A 20,281-nucleotide genomic window follows, 5' to 3' on the forward strand; every position below is an offset into this window, starting at 1 on the left:
AGGCTGTATGGGAAGCAGGGTGTGTGGGATATGGGGGGTGCAGGCTGTATGGGGAGCAGTGTGTGTGTGGGATATGGGGGGTGCAGGCTGTATGGGGAGCAGTGTGTGTGTGGGATATGGGGGGTGCAGGCCGTATGGGGAGCAGTGTGTGTGTGTGATATGGGGGGTGCAGGCTGTATGGGAAGCAGTGTGTGTGTGGGATATGGGGGGTGCAGGCCGTATGGGGAGCAGTGTGTGTGTGTGATATGGGGGGTGCAGGCTGTATGGGAAGCAGGGTGTGTGGGATATGGGGGGTGCAGGCTGTATGGGGAGCAGTGTGTGTGTGTGATATGGGGGGGTGCAGGCTGTATGGGAAGCAGGGTGTCTGGGCCACTGACAGATACAATTGCTCCAGCGGTCACTTAGTACACAAAGGAGTGTTCCTCTCTGCTGCACTAAGCCACCGCTGGACCTAAACAATAATTCGCTGTAAAATAATAAAATAGATAATTGACATAACTGACAATGCGTTGTGTGACATGTCCAATATTCCAGCTTCTTTCTTCTGCGAATGCCTCAAAGCTGGCATTCTCTCAACATCAGGGGTGAAGAATGCCAGCTTCCAGTCATGCGCAGGAAAAAGAAGAAGCCAGACTGCTGGACTGATGTCATGCATCGCAAGTTCACAATGTAAGTTATTTATTTGATTTTTTTACTGCTAATTACCATTGTTTCAGTCCAGTTGTGGCTTTATACAGCAGGGAGGAGCATTCCTTGCTGTACTAAGTGAACATTGGAGCGATTGATCTGTCAATGGCCCTTTAAACATATTGTACGGCTCTCGCGGAATTATATTTCAAAATATGTGGCGTTTACGGCTCTCTTAGCCAAAAAGGTTCCTGATCCCTGCTATAGAAGGTGGTTTCTAATATTCCACTTCACAAATTTACCCTCTACCCACCGTTCGGGCAGCAGTAATTGACTGACAGGTTCCCTTTATATTCTATGGCAATGGCATATTCCCATCTGAAATATTATCCATCAGTATTATCTGGTCCATTCATAAATTTTCATTTACTCCTGCCAAAGGAACGCGGTCAGTCTTGTTGAGCTGTGATAAATATGGTGGCCGGAGCTATAGAAAGCAAAAAAACTCCCAAGCCATATTGTTTTTGCTTGAAACAACCATGGATAAACAGTGGAGTGCTAAGCAACCATACTGTACACACGGCCAGGCCTCGTGAAGGTTGTAGTCCAGCAGCTTATTGACGATTATAGATACATTAATAGATTTTGTTATAATATAAACCTTTGGACTTGAAAATTAAATCAATTTAAAAATAAAATCATAAAAATGATAGCCCTGGCGCTGACGGAGCTGTTCATATGAGAGTTTAGATATTCTATTTGCAGAGTCAACACCCTACTCGAAACAACCACCCGTAAGTACACAAAAGGTCATACACAATAAAATGATTCAACTACCTTTATAGCTGGGGATTATTGATACCGTGTGCTTGGAAACACTACATGCGTGGACCACAATGGCGACTTGATTGTGATGTTAATTCAATTTGTAATGATTCATACAAATGAAAAGCTATAAAAAGAAAGTGTAATGACCTCATTGTAGGCTAAAGCGTATGGTTTATACAAGTACCAAATAGCTCAGCTTTACCATCAGAATTAAATGTGGTTAAAGGGGAATCTGTCTGCAAGATTTCACTACCAAACTACTTATATGTGCATGTACCTAAAGTCCAGAGACATCTTTATATTGCCAGTCTGTTCTTCTTATACTGGAAAAACAGCATTTGAGATAAGCAAATGAGGTGGACGTTTTAAGAGATTTTGTCCACTACTTAAATATTGATGACCTATCATTGGTATAAGTCATCAATGTCTGATCAGCCGGGGTCCAACACCCCCCAGATCACCTGTTCTAGGGGTTGGCGGTGGAAGCTGGAAATGCTCAGTTCCGAAACTGCCCCATCTTCTGATAGTGGCCGCGGACGGATACTGCACATCCGCCTCCTATCGATCTGAATGGGAGGCGAATATCCAGGGGATGGCCACTATCAGACAACTGAGCAGCTCTGGAACGGAGCATTTCTAGCAACCTGGTGGCAATCCCCAGCTGATCAGACATTTATTCCAAGGATAGGTCATCAATGTATAAGTAGTGGATATCCTCTTTAATGTAGATCTATTCATTACCCAGCACTCGCTCTTACTACTTCACCGACAGCCTTAATGTTGTGTGACATCAAGCCAAGTAGCTGTCAGCCAATCAGGAGAAGAGGGCATCGTAAGTGATAAGAGCTGGAGTGACAGAGGCTTTAGATCTACACAAATAGTTCTTTATCTTCATTTGCATAGAAATTCAAACATTGATTTCATAGTAACGGAGAAACGGATTTGTCATGTAAAAGTAATGCTGGACTTGTCTTTGAAAGAGCAACAAGCACATTCTAAAATGTGAAAATTACAAGACTATTACAAAGTTGTCAGTGTGTAAAGTGTTTAGAAGAGGGTATATGGGGAAGAAGAGATGCAAGATGTCAAAGGTTCTGAAGGACATAAAATATAGGTTTAATTTATACCTGCCTTTTTCTGCAATAAGGATGTAAAAGCTTACACGTGTAAGAAGTGATGCCATATTTATCAATGTGATAAGTTTATAGATATGTAATATATTTTACCTGCAATGTCAGTACAAATATGTGGCTGATCGCAGCTTCTACAGAGCTGATCCTCTGATAGGAAAAACCCATTCATCAAATTCCCTGAATTCTCAACGTCCTGGAATCTACAAGTCGTTCGTCTTAAACAACTGCAGACTAACAATAAAAATCAGAATGGTATGTAAATGGATAGCTAGATTTGGGCAAATCCATTTGTGTTTGAAGAATCCTATAACAAGCATTCACCTATAATCTGCAAGAACAAAAACAACAGATGGCTATGCAGAGCCACCACAGGGAATATTTAAGCGGAAGATAGGTTACATTTAATCAATGGGCTATTTGTAAAATTAATGGTTAGGTTTGGTCTTTTGGCTGAAGACGCTCTCCACTCCAGATAATAAAGGTGGTGATATGAAAAGAAGCTATCATTTAATTGCAATAAATGTGAACAAAAATGCATGGAATGAGATGTTTACCTGTATCTTTCATCTTGTAATGTTTGTGAAATAATGGCATAATCCCTTTTAAACTGTAACTTGAGTTGCTGAATGTCGTCTGCCAGCTGAGACTGAGCTTCTCGTATTTCTCTCAGTTCATCCAGAAAGACAGCGAGATCTTGACCATCAGAAGCATTTGTCCGCCCTGCGTCAAATGGCTGGTTTCCATTGCTGTCTGCAGAACCAGATGTCCCACTAGAACACTCATCATCACTTACATACTTGGGCTTTGTCACTATTGTAGCACTACCACTCAAATTTCTGGAATTGCTTTCCGGGTGAAAGTCATCAAGAGAATTCTTTAAATGAGCAATGTTATCGGCACTTCCAAATTTATTTCTAATAAGATTTGCAAACTCCCTTGATTTGTTAAAAACGAACATTGGCGGAGTCAATGATACCCCCGGCACACCCATTTTACAGGATTCCACTGGTGCAGCAGGCCGAGCAACGCTGGTGCCATCTTTTACAGCAGGTTGTAGATCTTTCAGGTTTTCTTTGGATACATCCTTGATACTTTTGGTGGTAGATCCATTTTGCTCTAGTTCCTTTAACTTTTTATGATACTGTTCTAGTTTTTTCTGCAGCTGTGCTATAGAGTGGGCAGATTTCTGGTTCTTCTTCTCGAATACTTGTTTAATTCGACCTGCCTGCTGTTTATCAGCGCTATTCACCAGTTTTAAGTACTCGGCCACATTGCCGTCACGGGCACTTTGTTCAATTTTGATCTGCTCTGTGACTTTCAATATTTTCTGTTTTAAGCTGTCAGCAGAAAGTTTTACTTTGTGAAAGTCTAGGATGCCATCAGGGATATCGAAGTTAAGGTTGGTATCAGATCCTCCACGTCTTATGTTGAGAGGCAAACTGAGCGTGTTCATATCAGACCTATCCACCTAGAAAAAGAACACAAATATTACTTACAACTTGGACTGAATTTATCTTCAGAAATATTTGGCAGGGTGGAGAAGTATGTGTTTTAGAACGTTATTTAAACCCAAATGTAAATCACAAGTCCGATTAAAACCTGTATCTCTAACATGTACCATTTATAGTGGTTTAGGTATGATATGAAGGCACTTTTGCAACATGAGATTGCAAAATTACAACAGGGAAAATGATGCTTTGGGCAAATGTCAGATACATGTATCCTGAATTCACAGAGAGTTGGTTCTAGGTTTTTCTATCTCCTATAATATCACAGACCAATTGTTAAAAAAAAAACCACTTAATATACATGGTTAAAACGGGAAATCCCTGATTAAATATACATCTACTATCCCCATATGGAACAAAACAAGCCTCCACGCAGTGTTCTAACCAATTTATGGGAAATACTACCTCAGACAGCAGGGGAAATTTTCTTCCTCTGTTCTCGAGGCAATAGATCTCAGAGAAGACCTCTCTGTTCTTAGGACCTCAATGTCGATATATAACTATCAATGTCCTGTCTACTATAGGTCTCATATAGACCTGGTACCCACTCTTGCTTAAAGAGACCAGATATAGATATCAGTAAAGGATTACAAGTAACCAAGTGAAAATAATCCATGTATTAGTACTTAGAAAATGATTCTTAGATGCATCAATTAGATCCATCCTTGTCTTGCTACACCAAAATTGATCTCAAATCAAAAACTAAATTACATGCAATAGTTCAAATAGTTCGGTCAATCATGCAAGCCAAAAATGGATTAACTGTAGCACCCTCCGGGGTTACTCACTAGTATAGGACATTGATACCCGACTGTAGTTCATTCATATCTCAGAAATATATTAAAAAATAATTTCTGCATGGAGCTAAATAAATCTACACTCCAACTCCAATATTTAAACCCATTCTCATTTGTGGGTTTAAATATTAGAGTTGGAGTGTAGATTTATTTAGCTCAATGCAGGAATGATTTTAATATATTTCTGAGATATCAATTAACTACAGTCGGGTATCAATGTCCTATACTAGTGAGTAACGCCGGAGGGTGCTACAGTTTAACAATTTTTGGTTTACCTGATTAACTTGAGCTAACTATTTAAACTATTGCATGTAATTTAGTTTTTGATTTGAGATCAATTTTGGTGTACCAAGATAAGGATGCATCTAATTGATTCATCTGAGATCATTTTCTAAGTACTAATACATGGATTATTTTCACTTGGTTACTTGGAATCCTTTACTGATATCTGTACCTGGTCTCTTTAAGCAAGAGTGGGTAACACGTCTATATGAGACCTATAGTAGACAGTACATTGATAGTTATATAATCGACATTGAGGTCCTAAGAACAGAGAGGTCCTCTCAGATCTATTACCTCGAGAACAGAGAAAGAAAATCTCCTCTGCTGTCTGGGGTAGTATTTCCCATAAATTGGTTAGAACACTGCATGGAGGTTTGTTTTGTTCCATATGGTGATAGTAGATTTATATTTAATCAGGGTTTTCCCATTTTAACAATGTATATTAATAAAGGTGTTTAACAATTGGTCTGTGATATTATAGCAGATACATGTATCTCACTTGTAAAACCCACACTTTGAAAATAAGGGTCCCCCATCCACGTCCAGCCTGGTGAGAGGAGAATCAAATTCTGGCAGACAATGAATGGAGAGGTGGTTGAGCATGTAAGGTGGCTTTCTCCGGTCTGTTCTGTAGGCGCATAGAAATAGCAAAGCAAGTTTCCTAGAAAATGCCTTTGTGGTTTTTTGAAGGATATTTTAGTAATTTGCAAAGTATTATAGGCATGCAATTAAACAAGTCCAAGCTCAAACATGCTTACCATGCTCTCAGTCATCACATATCAATGTGAAACGCCCTGGCTTTGAGTAACCAACATATCAGTGCACACCTATAAGACTGTCATTTACCACCTTACTAATTATAGAGTACAGAAATATGGTATATGCCATGCACCCAACTCAAATTGTAAAACCTGTTACTTAACACCTTTCTATTGCTACTGAATTAGATGTACAGTCACATTCTCGAGCCGTGCCGATCACGACGTCTCATTATGGAAGCTTTTAATCATGTTCAGCCAGAGCTGAAACAGGAGGCAGATAGAAATGTACAAGGCTAGTTCAGAAGGCCGCCGTTGCATTAGGTGTTGCTTTCAAGAACTATTATTCCTTTCAAGATCTGCACTGGTAGACTTTACAATATGTGTTTGTGATAAATACAAGGCTGAATGTGCATCTTGGTTGACAGATAAAAATAAAATAAAAAAAAAACAAAACATGGCTGCTTTCTTTCAAGTAGAAAAAAAAAATACTACCGCTTAGTCCATTGGATGCGTTTGGTATATCAGCTCAGCTCCATGTGAAAGCTGGAGGTCGGCATTTTGACCTCAGATTCCCTTATTGCCTGATAAAGCAATGTGGAGCTTTACTTAGAAAGAAACGATAACAGCCAAAATGCCAAAGCAACTATAACCGTTTACTCCTAAGCAATATCCCTTCAGCCTCCCGCAGGGCATAGTTTAATCCTGAAATTGTGTTCCACGCATGACTATTTTACCGAGTACCAATTGTACTTCGCAAGAACATTAGGAAGTGGCAAATGCTCCATTACGGAAAACGGAAATTAAAAAAAAAAACCTCCCTGCAACTTAATAAATGGCTGTAATGTTCTTTCTGCTGTTATCATCTGCTCTTCAGAGTAATTGTAACACAAGATATCCAGCTACTTTTTGTGAAAAATCACCAGAAAACAATAGGAAAAGATAAAGGCTTCTACCTGTTCTTCATCAACCTCTATTACTCCAGAATTACATATTAAACTGCCAAGACTTTATATAGTGAGCCACAGGAGGGTCTACGCATATACTATATAGATATGTAAGAGTAGCAGCTCCCAAAATAAAGTATTATAAGAAAGGTTACAAAAAAATAATATCGAAACACAGATTAGAAATTCTCTGAAATTTTCCCAATTGGTCCACCACCAGAGTGCAGTCCACTTAAAGAACACATACTATGGAAAGCGGTAACTATATAGTTCTTTATAAGCAAGGATGGTTGACCTTAGGGAGATCAACATCCAACACCGCGGAGACACCATCACATGTTTCTCAACGCTGTGATTCTAGAGCAATGCCCCCTGGCCAGTTTCCTACTCCACACTGATGAGGGGCAAATACCCCGAAACAGCTGTCTGTGGATGGATACCATGTTTGGCATAGGTGGTCTCCTTGACTAGAGACTGCCCTTCCCGTGGTTGTTCCTTCCTGGTGAAAGACCTGGCTAGTTTCCTGCCAGCGTTGAGAAACATGTGATGTTGTCTCCGCAGGCTTTCTTGTTTTGTAGATGGTTCTTTAGTTATAGATGTGAAGGGCAAGGGAAGTATCATAATCCAGGGCTGCACGCAGCAAAGGAAAGACTTTCCCTATACAAGGAGTAGGCATACAGTCCTGCGGCCAAGGTAACCTTAGATATCGATGGAAGTGTGGTTAAACTCTGTATAAAATGACCCTTTCTCCCCTTAAAGGCCATGGACATGATCCGAGTTAGCAGCATTTTGGAAGCAGTGTTTTCGCTGCGTTGTACAGTACAAGCACAGTGGATGGGGTTTATAGAAATCTCATGCCCACTGTGCTTTTTAATGCTCCATAAACTGCAGTGTGGCTTTCCGAGCTGCATCATGTCAATTTATTCTTGTGGAGACAGGTGTTCTGAGCGGGTGAATAAAGCGAAACACCTAGGTTACTTACCGGTAGCCGGTTTTTTCAGAACCCATGACACCACATGATTATATGGGTGCTGTCATGGGTGAGGGGAAAACACCTAGGTTACTTACCGGTAGCCGGTTTTTCCAGAACCCATGACAGCACCCATATAATCACGTGGTGCTGTCATGGGTGAGGGGAAAATTACGTTGTGCCCCGAATCCCAATCATGGCCATGTACAGTGCATTGTCCCCCACAGTACACTAGCGTCTCTGCAAGAGAACATGATGCGTCAGGAACACGAGGACGCCTGATCATGGGCACACACAACCCATTCTCCCGCACAGGACACTAGAATCTCCGGAAGTATTAGTACGCTGTGTCCGGAAAGCCAGCAAGCCCGATCGTGGGCTTGAACTCAAAGACCCATAGTGCGTGTTAAACATGCCTATGAGAATGGACAGCTGACCTGGAGGCACAGATACAGAACTAAACATCATAATTGCACGTTTCCTCTTATTATGTAATCAGAAAAGTATAACAAACTTCTGACGCCAAACAAGAAAAAGAATGCTCACATGCCAATAACTGCACAATGTAGTGAGAGAGGCCAAATACAATCTTAAGTGTGCACCTTCCGGTCATACAGTACAACGGGACCTTTTCAGTACAGGAAAGGATATAATCCCCCAGCATAATCTAGTAAAACACTACATTACACAATAAGAACACCGTGTCCTCGACACCCTGGTCTCAGCCACACACAAGTACCAGAATTTAGCTATGACAAGTAAAGTCTGACATTTTATCTGCAAATACACCTTTATACATCTTTGGACCATACAAAATATAAAACAATATATGAAATATCTCACTGCAATTATAGTAATGAAAGTTTTAATGTCTCCTATGTAATTTCTCCTTTTATGCATATAACATGAGGCATGTGCACATGGAGCTTTTGAGAATGTTTTAGTTTTTGGAGTGGATTTACTCCCTCAAAAAAAAAAAAATTCTGGAAGACTGTATTCATTTCTAATGTAAAACTACATTGTTATTGATATGCTCCTTATTTTGAGAATTTTTTAAGCTTTGGATTGTGAAAAATGCCTTCAGATTTGTGAAAAAGTAAGTGCATTTCACCTCTACAAGGCAGCACCCCAAGTTAGGCACTGTCCAATCAAGAGGATACCCAAAGAAGGAGGAGCGGGGGGAGAAAAAAAAAAAAAACAAACAAAAAAAACACATACTACAGTGAAAAAAAAAATCCAAAACTGCGTAATTAAAAAAAAAAAAAGTTTGTCACCAGAAATCGCATTGCTTACTGCCTCAGAAAATTGTACAAAAAAAATCATGCACATACCCCAAGAGTAGTTGAAGGCAAAATGTAATATTTTAAATCCTTGAATCTGTACAAGGTTTTTGGGGTGTTTTTTTTTGCTTTTGTTTTTTTTACGTTGAATTCTATGGAAACCATTAGGCATCCGTTTTTCTTTAATTTGCAAAGGATTCATTCTTGCCTTATTGGATAAGTTTCAAATGGATGATATATAGCAAATAGACTCCAAAAAAAAACAAAAAAAAAAAAAAACAGATCCAGCTGAACTCCGTTCTTTAAGTTGTGTCTGCACTTTTTTGCTGAGAGATTGCTGCTGGATCCATTGTAATGATTACTGGACATGTGAACTTAGCCTTATCTATAGGGGACCTATGGTGAAGAAAACGTAGCATAGATATGGGCCATGGTACTTTCTTCCCATTGTATACCTTTTCTACACAATTCCATACTGCAAGGAGACAACTACTGTACGTCCAAAGTCCTTAAAGGGGTTGTCCCACGAACGAAGTTCATTTTAATTAATAAATCTTGGAATAAGAATAAGTTCCACAATTAAATGTGATTAAAATAATGTTCCTGTGCTGAGATAATCTTATATATGTGCCCCTGCTATGTACTGTGTAATGGCCATGTTTTGAACGTATAGGAACATGGTCTGATCATATTACAACTCCTAGGCACTGGCAGGGGAGAATGAAAGAGAGTATACAGACAGGACAGCATGGGATCACAACTTATTTTTTTTTGTGTGAGGTAAAGCATTTTCCTGACCGTTTTTAAAAAAATGTTTTACCTCAGAGAAAGAATTTTTGCGATCCAATGTTGTTTAGTCCCTTTTGTTTCTACCCCGGCCCAGGAGCTGTGTTATGATCACACTGTACATAGCAGGGGCACATTTATAAGATTATCTCGACAAAGGAACCATGGCACTCCCGCCACCATGCTTGACTATAGGCAAGACACACTTGCCTTTGCACTCCCCAACAGACTGGCACCACACATGTGTGACACAGTCAGAGCGAAATATGTTTGTTTATTTTGTTCTCATCAGACCGCAGAACATGATTCCAGTAATTCGGCTCCTTAGTCTGCTTGGCTAAAAAACTGTTTGAGGGCTTTCTCAGGCATTATCTTTACAGGAGGCTTCCTTCTGGGATGACTGGCATGCAGATCAATTTGATGCAGTGTGCTGCGTATGGTCTGAGCACTGACAGGTTGACCCCACCCTTTTCATCTCTGCAACAATGTTGGCAGCACTCACACATCTGGTCTGAGTGGAACCTGTCTTGTTAAACCGCTGTATGGTCTTAGCCACAAAGGTTCAGCTCAATTTCAGGATGTTGGGGACAATTTGGCCATTTTCACTTAAGGGTGTACTCACTTTTGTTGCTAACAGTTTAGCCATTAATGGCTGTGTGTTGAGTTTAGAGGACACCAAATTTACACTGTTATACAAGCTGCACATTGACTACATTGTATCAAAACGTCACATCTTCAAGCTTGTGTCATGAAATTGAAACACAAAATATATAAAAAAAAAATGTGAGGGGTGTACTCACGTTTGTGATATACTGTATTTCTATGAGGATGTAAAGCTTTGTCAATCCATATACTGTGATCAGAGAACAGATTTATGATCATGGATGTCTGAAAGAGCCCTTTAGTAATGATTTATAGTTGTAAACCATTTACTCAGCAATTAATGTCCACGCCAGCTCCATTAGCAACTTCAACTAGTTGGTGCTGTCCTAGATGATTAATTTTTTTCATACAATTTTGAAAGAAGGGGGAAAAAAAAAACAAAAAAACAAAAACAAAAACACACCCTATGATACCACCAGATTAGGCCTCATTCAAAAGTCTGTATTTAATCACGCAAGTGGAAAAAATGGCACTGTGTCCATCAGTGTGTGTTTTTACCATCAGTGAGTTTGTGGTTTTCATGTATGGATAAATTACAAAGCTTCTCCTCTTCGCTGTTAAACACATACAATACACAGATGCCATCCATTTACTGCATTTGGTTTTCATGGACCCATAGATTCAGATTGGACCTGGTAATCTGTGCTGCCGGGAAGGGGAAAAAAAACAAAAAAAAAAAAACACGGACAGGTGTCGTGCAAAACACATGAAGACAAGGACCATGTAAAAACACAGGTGTGAATAGCACTGAAAATAAAAATAAATAGATACCACACGCATGTGCCTTATGGACATTTGAATAAGGCCTTAGACTATGTTTAACCACAAAGTTTTGTCCCCCAAAAAAAACGCACACAGCGCATAAACACATGCGCCCCAAAAAAATGCGGGAGAGGGGGGGGGGGGGACAAAAAAAAAAAAAAAAAAACCAAAAAGAATTGACATGCTGCATCTTCAAAAATGCAGCCAAGATGCAGCCAACAAAAGATGCATTGTGTGGACAGCAAATAAGAAATCTCAGACCTTGCACCTGTATGCATGCATTTCCTTCCCACAGAAGCTTTGGGACCTCAACAATGCACCAAACACGCAGAAAAAGATGCAGTGTGTGAACATAGCCTTAGGTAGTGGATTCATAGCATCAACCCTGTCATTCATGAATATATCATGTCATTACTGTAGCCACAAATGTACCTTCTGGAAGACATTTCTAAAGCAGCCTCATGCAAATCATTCAGCTAATTGTTATATGTAGCCATCTGTCCTCAGAGGCCAGTGACTGAATAGAAATAAGAAAAACATTTGACTTTGAAATGAAAGTAGAGCAGGCAAAAAACAGGAATATCCTGTCTAAAAGGGGTTTTACGCCATCAAAAAAAAAAAAAAAAAAAAAAATATTATATATATAATAAATATATATATATATATATATATATATATATATATATATATATATATATATATATATATATATATATATATATATATATATATATATATATATATATATATATATAATATTTTTTTTTTTTTTTTTTTTTGATGGCGTAAAACCCCTTTTAGACAGGATATTCCTGTTTTTTGCCTGCTCTACTTTCATTTCAAAGTCAAATGTTTTTCTTATTTCTATTCAGTCACTGGCCTCTGAGGACAGATGGCTACATATAACAATTAGCTGAATGATATATATATATATATATACACACACACACACACATATATTATATATACACACACACACACATATATATATATATATTATACATACATACATGCATACATACACACAAAGTCACACTTTGTGGTAGACGAGAAGCGATTATATCATATATTGACCACCATTCAACTGATTCTGTAGTCCGTGGTCTCAGGCAAGTCAGATCACTTTTTTTGTGGGGTGGCTTCTCACGGGTAACTTTGAAGAGGACATGTCACTTGCTCAAAAGACATTTGTTTCTTCTGGAGCAGAATATGTGAAATCTCTGCTTGTAGACCAACTGAGAATTTAAGGCCTTTTCCAGGGCCATGCTTTCACTCCTCCCTCCCAGACACTGCCTAATGACAGCTGAGCAGCATCTGTTAGAATAGCTGCCGAGCTGTGATTGACAGTGTTTGAGAGGACCCCCCCCCCCCCCCCCCCCCGATAAGTGAATATCTCTGTAATGGAGCAACGGTACAAACCAGAAAGAAATGCTGCAGAATCAGGAGCCCAGGATCTCTAGAAGGTATACGACTCCATTTTTATAGAGCGTGTGACAAATCTTATTGCATCCATCTAAGGTCACCAGTGTAATTAAATATTATCTACAGTACAATCTCAATTGCAAACTGTAGACAAGTTTACATACTTGGAAATAGCCGTAAGTGCCAAGCCTAAAGAATATGTAACATTAAACATAGACCCTGTGTTAGATATATTTAGAACTAGATATTTAGAACCCGTGCATCCCCCATACTCTGGAACGCTCTACCTCAGCACATCAGACTCTCACCTACCGTGGAAAGCTTCAAGAGGAACCTCAAGACCCACCTCTTCCAACAAGCCTACAACCTACAATAGCCCTCAGTCCAGTAGACCACTGCGCAACCAGCTCTGTCCTCACCTATTGTACCATCACCCATTCCCTGTAGACTGTAAGCCCTCGCGGGCAGGGTCCTCTCTCCTCCTATACCAGTCTGTCTTGTACTGTTAATGATTGTTGTACGTATACCCTCTTTCACTTGTAAAGCGCCATGGGATAAATGGCGCTATAAACAATAATAAATAATAATAATAATAATAATAATAATAATAAATAACTAAATGGTGAATGCATGGCTCAGGCTGCCGCTATCAGTTATAGGTAGGAGAAATCTAGTTACAATGATCATTATGCCACAATTGTTACATGTACTTCATTACACTCCTCGTTAGCTTCCTTCCCCTATTTTTCATTAACAACCACCCATGTTGAATTTATATGACATAGCATACTAGAATAAAATTACACACTCCAATGTAATAAGGATGAGGGTGGACTGACTATTCCAGATCCATGGCTGTATTTTACTGCACCCCAACTACAACACCTCCATGGATGGGGAAGTAGAGATGACATGGGAGCTCTTACAGAATATGAAATGGGCCTCACTTTGGTGTTTTCTGGAGTCTGAAATTTCTCCCGGGGGTAATCCTCTTAGGCCGAACACACACTGCATGAAAATCGGAGTGAGTGGAATGTGATAAAACATAGCACACCACTCTGACCAATATTAGTCTGTGTCAGCACACATGAGCGATTTTATCAGTCCTAATCGGACCGAGAAAACAATCGCAGCATGGTGCGACTGTAATGTGATTCTGGTTACTCTCGCACAAATTCAAATCTATAATGCGAGAGGGGGGGGGGATGTAAAAAGAATAAAATCGCACTGCACTCGCAAGTACACCAGTGTACTGCAAGTGCAGTGCGAGAATGGCAATAGCCGGCTATGGAGGAGAGGGGGAGATAACTCCCTCCCTCCCCAGCGCCGGCCCGTCCCCCGCAGCTGAGGTCAAGTCGCATGATCGGACCTTAGTCGCAGTGACACTCGCATGACACTCTGCTCCCGCTGTGCTGCCAGTGTGAGCAGAGTCTAATGCGAGGATCGCAGTAGATCCCCATATGACCCCGGTCTTACTTCCACATTGACGTGTTAGTGTATGAAGTGTGGTACAGAGAAAGGAAACTCATTGGTATAAAAGGCCTACCCCAAACACATACGGCTAGAACGTAAGCCCAATTTGGGTGAAGTATGAAAAATTAAAGGATTTTTCTGATTGGGAGCAAAAAGGGATCTGGGAAATAGAAAAAAAAAAAATTACAAACTTTGTCTTTAAAAAGTTTGACAGCTCCAAGAGGAATTTAATTTAGAAACTTAACACTTTTTACCAATACCTACAAATCAGACATGGGAGTCTCTGCTCAATCGGGTCTGATGGATCTTAGCATACATCATCCCCTAATAGATAATATTGTTTCTACAAGCTATACAAAAGGATTTAATTTCTAACATATACAAGTGTCTACTGTCATGCCAACTGTTATGCAACCCGATAGCGCATGCTAAATACGAGGCGGATTTAGGCCCTATATTGGTGGCGCAATGGAGATTCTAGAAATCGTTCCCAAATTATCTCTGTGAGGCCCAAAGGCTCGGTCAACTATATTTATTTCACAGAGTATACAAAATCCACGCTTTTTTTCAAAAGATAAGGATAAGGCATTTTGCATCATGGTGATATCCTAGGTTTGGGATTGATGATGCACATTTGATGCATATGATGTGGGAATGTAGACCGGTCCAGTTTGGAATGAAGTTATCTTCTTGATAGAAAAGGTATATTGAATGAAACTTAACGGATCCCCGTATATGTATATTAGGATTATTTGAAGATGGACTGGATCCCTACTTGCCTCTATTCATAGGTATCTCCAGTATCTTATTTCAAGCACGTAAACTTCTTGCATTTCATTGGTTAGACACACAATCTCTGTCTATAGGAGAGCTACAACTGAAGGTTCATATAATCTGGTTGGAAAGAGGAGTCCATTGTAAAAACGCAACTAGATTCGCAAATTTGAGTAGATATAGAGTCAATGATTGGATAGGGCTGCCCATGAATCTTCTAATTAGAGAGAGAATATTTACAATGTTAACCCTTAATCGTTAGTCCACTTTTCTCCCTCCTCCTTGACAAAATTTTATACTCTTAAGGCTCCGTTACACGCTACGATTTATCTGACGATAGGTCGTCGGGGGTCACAGTTTTCGTGACGCATTTCCGTCGTCGTTAGCGACGTCATTGCGTGTGACACCTACGAGCGACTCCGAACGATCGTAAAAATAGTGAAAATCGTTGATCGTTGACACGTCGTTCATTTTCAAAATATTGTTTGTTTGGAACGCAGCAGATATATTGCTACGTTTGACACCCTGCCAACGATGAACAACATAGTTAGTGCGTCTGTCATGAGCGATGCGGGCGTGTCATTATGAGCAATGCTCCACGCTTCCTCCGCTCTGATTGGTGTCACACCAGGGTGTATGCTATGGAAAATTATACACCTCTGTCGTTGCCAGAATAGTTGGGAGGAATACTGTGTGACGGTGTCCACACGACCGCCTTGGTCAAACAATATATCGCTGAATGATGTAGTGTCGTTTGTGAGATGGGTACGTGTGACCGCTACAAAATGACCTATGAGCGATCTCGGTAAATCGTAGCAACGATCTGGGCGTGTCACATAGCCAACGAGATCGCTAGCGATATTGTGTGTAAAGCGGCCTTTACTCTAAAACTACTTGAAAATGAAAATGGTCCTCGCTTAAATGTTGGGATTTTGGTTTAGGAAGGGCTGAGGAAACAAAGTTATGATACTTTGTGTATGTTTTATAATTTGGAATTAGGTCATTCATGAATTTTTTTTGAGTTTTCAATAAAAAAAAAAAAGAAGATTTTATTAAAAACAAAAAATGAAAAAAAAAACAAACATTACCTATAGTGCTTGTTGGATTGTTGTGGGTTGTTTTTTTTTTTGTTTTTTTTTAACTCTTTTATGAACCTACAAATCTGGCAGCATATAACTGGACTCCTAAAATGCTGAGTGTTCAGAAAGGATGATTTGCAAAGCACAAATACCATCCTCATCAGGGCCAGGGCATCTATTTCATGATGAAAGCATGGTGGTGTAGTGGTTAGTGCTGCAGTCTTCAAGACATGGGGGGGGCGGGGACACAGAACCCAGAGGAAACCTATTCAAAAGACCAGCTGATAGGGAATTTAGATTGTGAGCCTCAATGGGGACAGTGATGATAATGTCTGTAAAGCGCTGTGGAATTAATGGCGCTATGTAAGAGAATATAATTATATACGGCTCAGTGGTGAGCACTGTTTCTTTGCAGCACTGGGATTTTGGGTTTATATCCCCATCAAGGATATAACATCTGCAAGGAGTTTGTATGTTTTTTCTGTGTTTGCGTGGGTTTCCTCCGTGTACTTCGGTTTCCTCCCACACTCCAAAGATATACTGATCGGGACTTTGGATTGTGAGCCCCAATGGTAAAAATGTTGAAATTCTATATGCAATAAAGCAAAGACTTTAATAGCTGCATATGGCAGCATACTGCTCAGAATATTGCTTAATAATTTAACCCTTTTTAAGATGAAGGCGAACACCGGTCTACATTTAGAAAAAAGAGAAAAAAAAAATACAATTCTATTCTACTCACCCAAATATTTTTGCTGATTTTACCCAAAAGAAAATGGCCAATTTCAGATAGGGAGTAAAAAAAAAAAAAAATATGGAATATGATTTTTTTTTTTCTTTTCAAAATTGAGAAAGGTTTGATTAAAGGTTTTAATATCGGGATAAAAAAAAAAAACAAACTCTGAAGAAGCGATATATTGCGCAATATATTTGTTTCATGTAAAAATAACTAAATAAAATTAGTATTGTTTAACCAAGAGAGCAATAATTGTCTAATTTGAATTGGACATGTTCTCTTTTTGGATGCTCTGGAATAGTCCGGATCAGGGTTGTCATGCTGTGGACACCAGCAGTGGTCTGCAACCATGTTTGTGTTCCATCTGCCTTGATATCTATGTTCTATGGTCCTGAAGCCATGGGGAAAAATGTTCTCCTTGTTCTTCACTCACAGCTCCAAGATTGCAGGAAAAAGTAGTTCAGGGAAGGACACATGCCCACGTTTAGTATTTGGTGAGGTTTTTTTTATCTCAGTGTTTTTTTGCAAATCGCAGTGGGCAAATAATACAGAACTGGTGCTCGTGTTTCTATTATACTTTTCCTCCGATTGTTCTACTCCTGGGTTTTGGTTACAAATACTGAGGGAAAAAAACTCACCGAATAGAAAAACATGTGCTTGCGGTCTTCAAGTTACAGCGTTTTGCTTAAAAACCAGACATGACTAGAGGAAACTGTTGTGATACAAAGATCATATGTTCTCTCGTAATCATCAAAATTGATATAGAGCAATGTAATTGATATCTGAATGGATAAGCCAAAATAAAGGATAATCTTTTTCATTTTGAGATCTACTTGAAAGGGAAGCGGTCATGAGATTCACCAGCATGATTCCGAGCCTGGCTGCTCTATTGCTGTCAGGTATATTTTTCTCTGAAACACCGGTGGGTCAGAGAAAATAGAAAATCCACCCTGGGAGCATAGCTAGAGACTAGAAGAGACAAGGCCACATGCAAATGTTATTTATTGTGAAAAAAGCTCTGAGAAACACAAAGCTTAAAAGGGAACCTGTCAGCTAACAAAGCCAGGCTCTGATTCATGCTGCCAGAGAAAGTATGGTTAGAAGAGAGACCTGTCAATCACCTACAGTGGCGCTGGGAGAAGTCGGTCGGGGGTGGCGACAGACCAAATCTAGTCTTTTCTAACTATACTTTCTCTGATTGCTAGGCACACAGTGTAAAGGGAACCTGTCAGCTGATCAGAGCCTAGCTGAGTTTTTCTCTTGGTTTTTACAATACAAAATATTTGTACATGATCTGGTCTCTAATGGCACTGTACCCTCAGAGCGAACATCTACATTTTATTTTTTACCTTAGCTGTTTTTTGGGATGTACAAATAAACAGGATGTTACGTTCAGTATGCTATCTATAAGCCGTCCTTCACAACACATGTGCATTCTCAACGCAGACCGGGTGTCTGTGTGGAGCATACACATGTCCGTGTACGCCACACGGCGACATGTTCATTTTTCTCCGGCAGCACGGGGATCACACGGCCCACACACTGATGTGATTCGTGTGACACGTACCAGAGAAAACATGGGTCTTTGAAATAAAATGGATTTTCTATACTCTGTCTTCAGCGCTGCCATCACTTGCTTCCGGGCCTGCTCATTACACATTCACTGCACTGAGGATCCGGATGCAGCAGCGCCAGAGACCGCAGCGCTGGGACAGGTGAGTATAGAAGTTCCTGCTGTCCGTGTGCTATCACAGATAGACACACCCACACCACGCATAGTACAAAATGTGTGTGGTTGCATGGACTTGTGTTAGAGGCCTAAGAGCAGGTAGAGCTTTGAGAAGAAAAATCATGACATTGAATCATTTGTGTGGATCTAAAACAAAATATCCTACAAGGCAAGTATCCAAACTTGGCATGTGCTTTGGTATTTCCCATGCATCAGTAGACATCATCACACTCCCATCTGTTTCTATAGCAAAAGGAACCCACAGCATTACTGTATAAAAATACAAATGTCTTATAAGGCCATATGTCCTCAAAGTCAATATATAGCAAGGGTTCAGAGTAGCAATAATATTGAGAACATTTTAGCTGCTCAGGTACTTTTAAGCCACTGTGATAAATGCTTTTAAAATAGAATAGTCTAGCATTAGCAGAGCAAGGCTTAAAATCCCTTTTCCGTATTTTAGCAAACACAATACATTTAAACTCTTGACATATTAAAAATATTCCAAATGAACGCACTTCCTTCATGGAGAGCAGCTAAGAATTTCCATGTACATAAAAAGCATTAGGTGAAAATTTGTAAAGAACACATTATGTTTTATATAATAACTAGCTGTGGAAATGTGTATGCATAAGTGGAGGGGAACGGATGTGCCCTTCAATAGGCCTTACAGCAATTAATGTTATTAAACCGCAAACAAAGCTACAGAGGAAATCATTTTCTCCATATTGTTTCTCAATTATCATAAATGGAAATGTTCACATAATGCGCAAGACTGGATGATGTAGGAAGTCTAAAAGTTTAAAGAAATCGATGATTAGAAAAGTCATAATCCTCTTCTCTTGTATATCAAGGGGTCATCTAGGCATCCAATATGGATGACCCATTCTCAGATCAACGGGGTTTGAGACCTGGCACCCCACCAATTAGCCGGTATTACGTCTGCCGGCGGCTGAATGTCAACATTGATCCATTGAAAAGTAGCTGTTCTGCAGTACCTGGTATCGACTGCTGTGCTGTTCAGCTGCATTCAAGGATTACATCTAGACACCGAAGCTTATGCTTCCAGCCTTGTTACACTATATAATTGCTCTTTAGACTGTGTGGCGAATATTTTTTGGGTTTCGGTCACAGCATTGCTTATGGAAAGGCTGTAATTCTGTTCAATTACGGTGAATTGGTCTGAGTTTTCAGTAGCAGAATTTGTTTTTTTAAAACTTTCTTAATCCTTGTATTATTTCTTTGCAATTGTATTTGAGCCTTGAAGAGGAGAAAAAAAAAAAAAGCATTTTGCAGAATACGTACTAAATTTAGAAAGAAAAAAAATATAGGCTTTCAATACTGTCAAAAAGACTTGTATAACTGATTTAGCAATCTGAGGGGTTTTCCAAGCAAAGGTTAACTTTCAGAAGGCACTGTAGAGGGCGTCCTGCACATTAAACTAATGTTATCAGATAGCGACAAGTTCAGCAGATGGGGGAATCATCCAAATGATCGTCGGGGTAGATGTCAATCATGCATGTCAGATTTTGGATGGTTCTCCTGTACATAAACCGGAGACTGATGTGTCAGCCAGCAAAATTCTCATGGAGTACACAGGGTCAACTCTACTGAACGAGCACTCCTGTGTATGGGAGAGTTGGCTGTCAGCTGAAGAATCGGTTGGCCAACAGTCATCTAAGGTGTATAGCTGGATAATAATTTTTATATATCACCAACATATTCCG

At 39.7% G+C, this 20,281-nt stretch overlaps 1 protein-coding gene across 1 annotated transcript in view; it reads right to left on the reverse strand.

Moving 5' to 3' along the window:
* Positions 1-20,281, reverse strand: part of TMCC3 (transmembrane and coiled-coil domain family 3) — a 112,154-nt gene that overhangs the window by 23,080 nt on the left and 68,793 nt on the right. The window contains exon 2 of the mRNA XM_075342443.1: positions 3,143-4,056. Within this exon, the coding sequence (XP_075198558.1) occupies positions 3,143-4,056 (914 nt within the window). The remainder of the gene's footprint in view (positions 1-3,142; positions 4,057-20,281) is intronic.

This window comes from Anomaloglossus baeobatrachus, chromosome 4, assembly GCF_048569485.1.
Source record: "Anomaloglossus baeobatrachus isolate aAnoBae1 chromosome 4, aAnoBae1.hap1, whole genome shotgun sequence".
Classification (NCBI taxonomy): Eukaryota; Metazoa; Chordata; class Amphibia; order Anura; family Aromobatidae; genus Anomaloglossus; species Anomaloglossus baeobatrachus.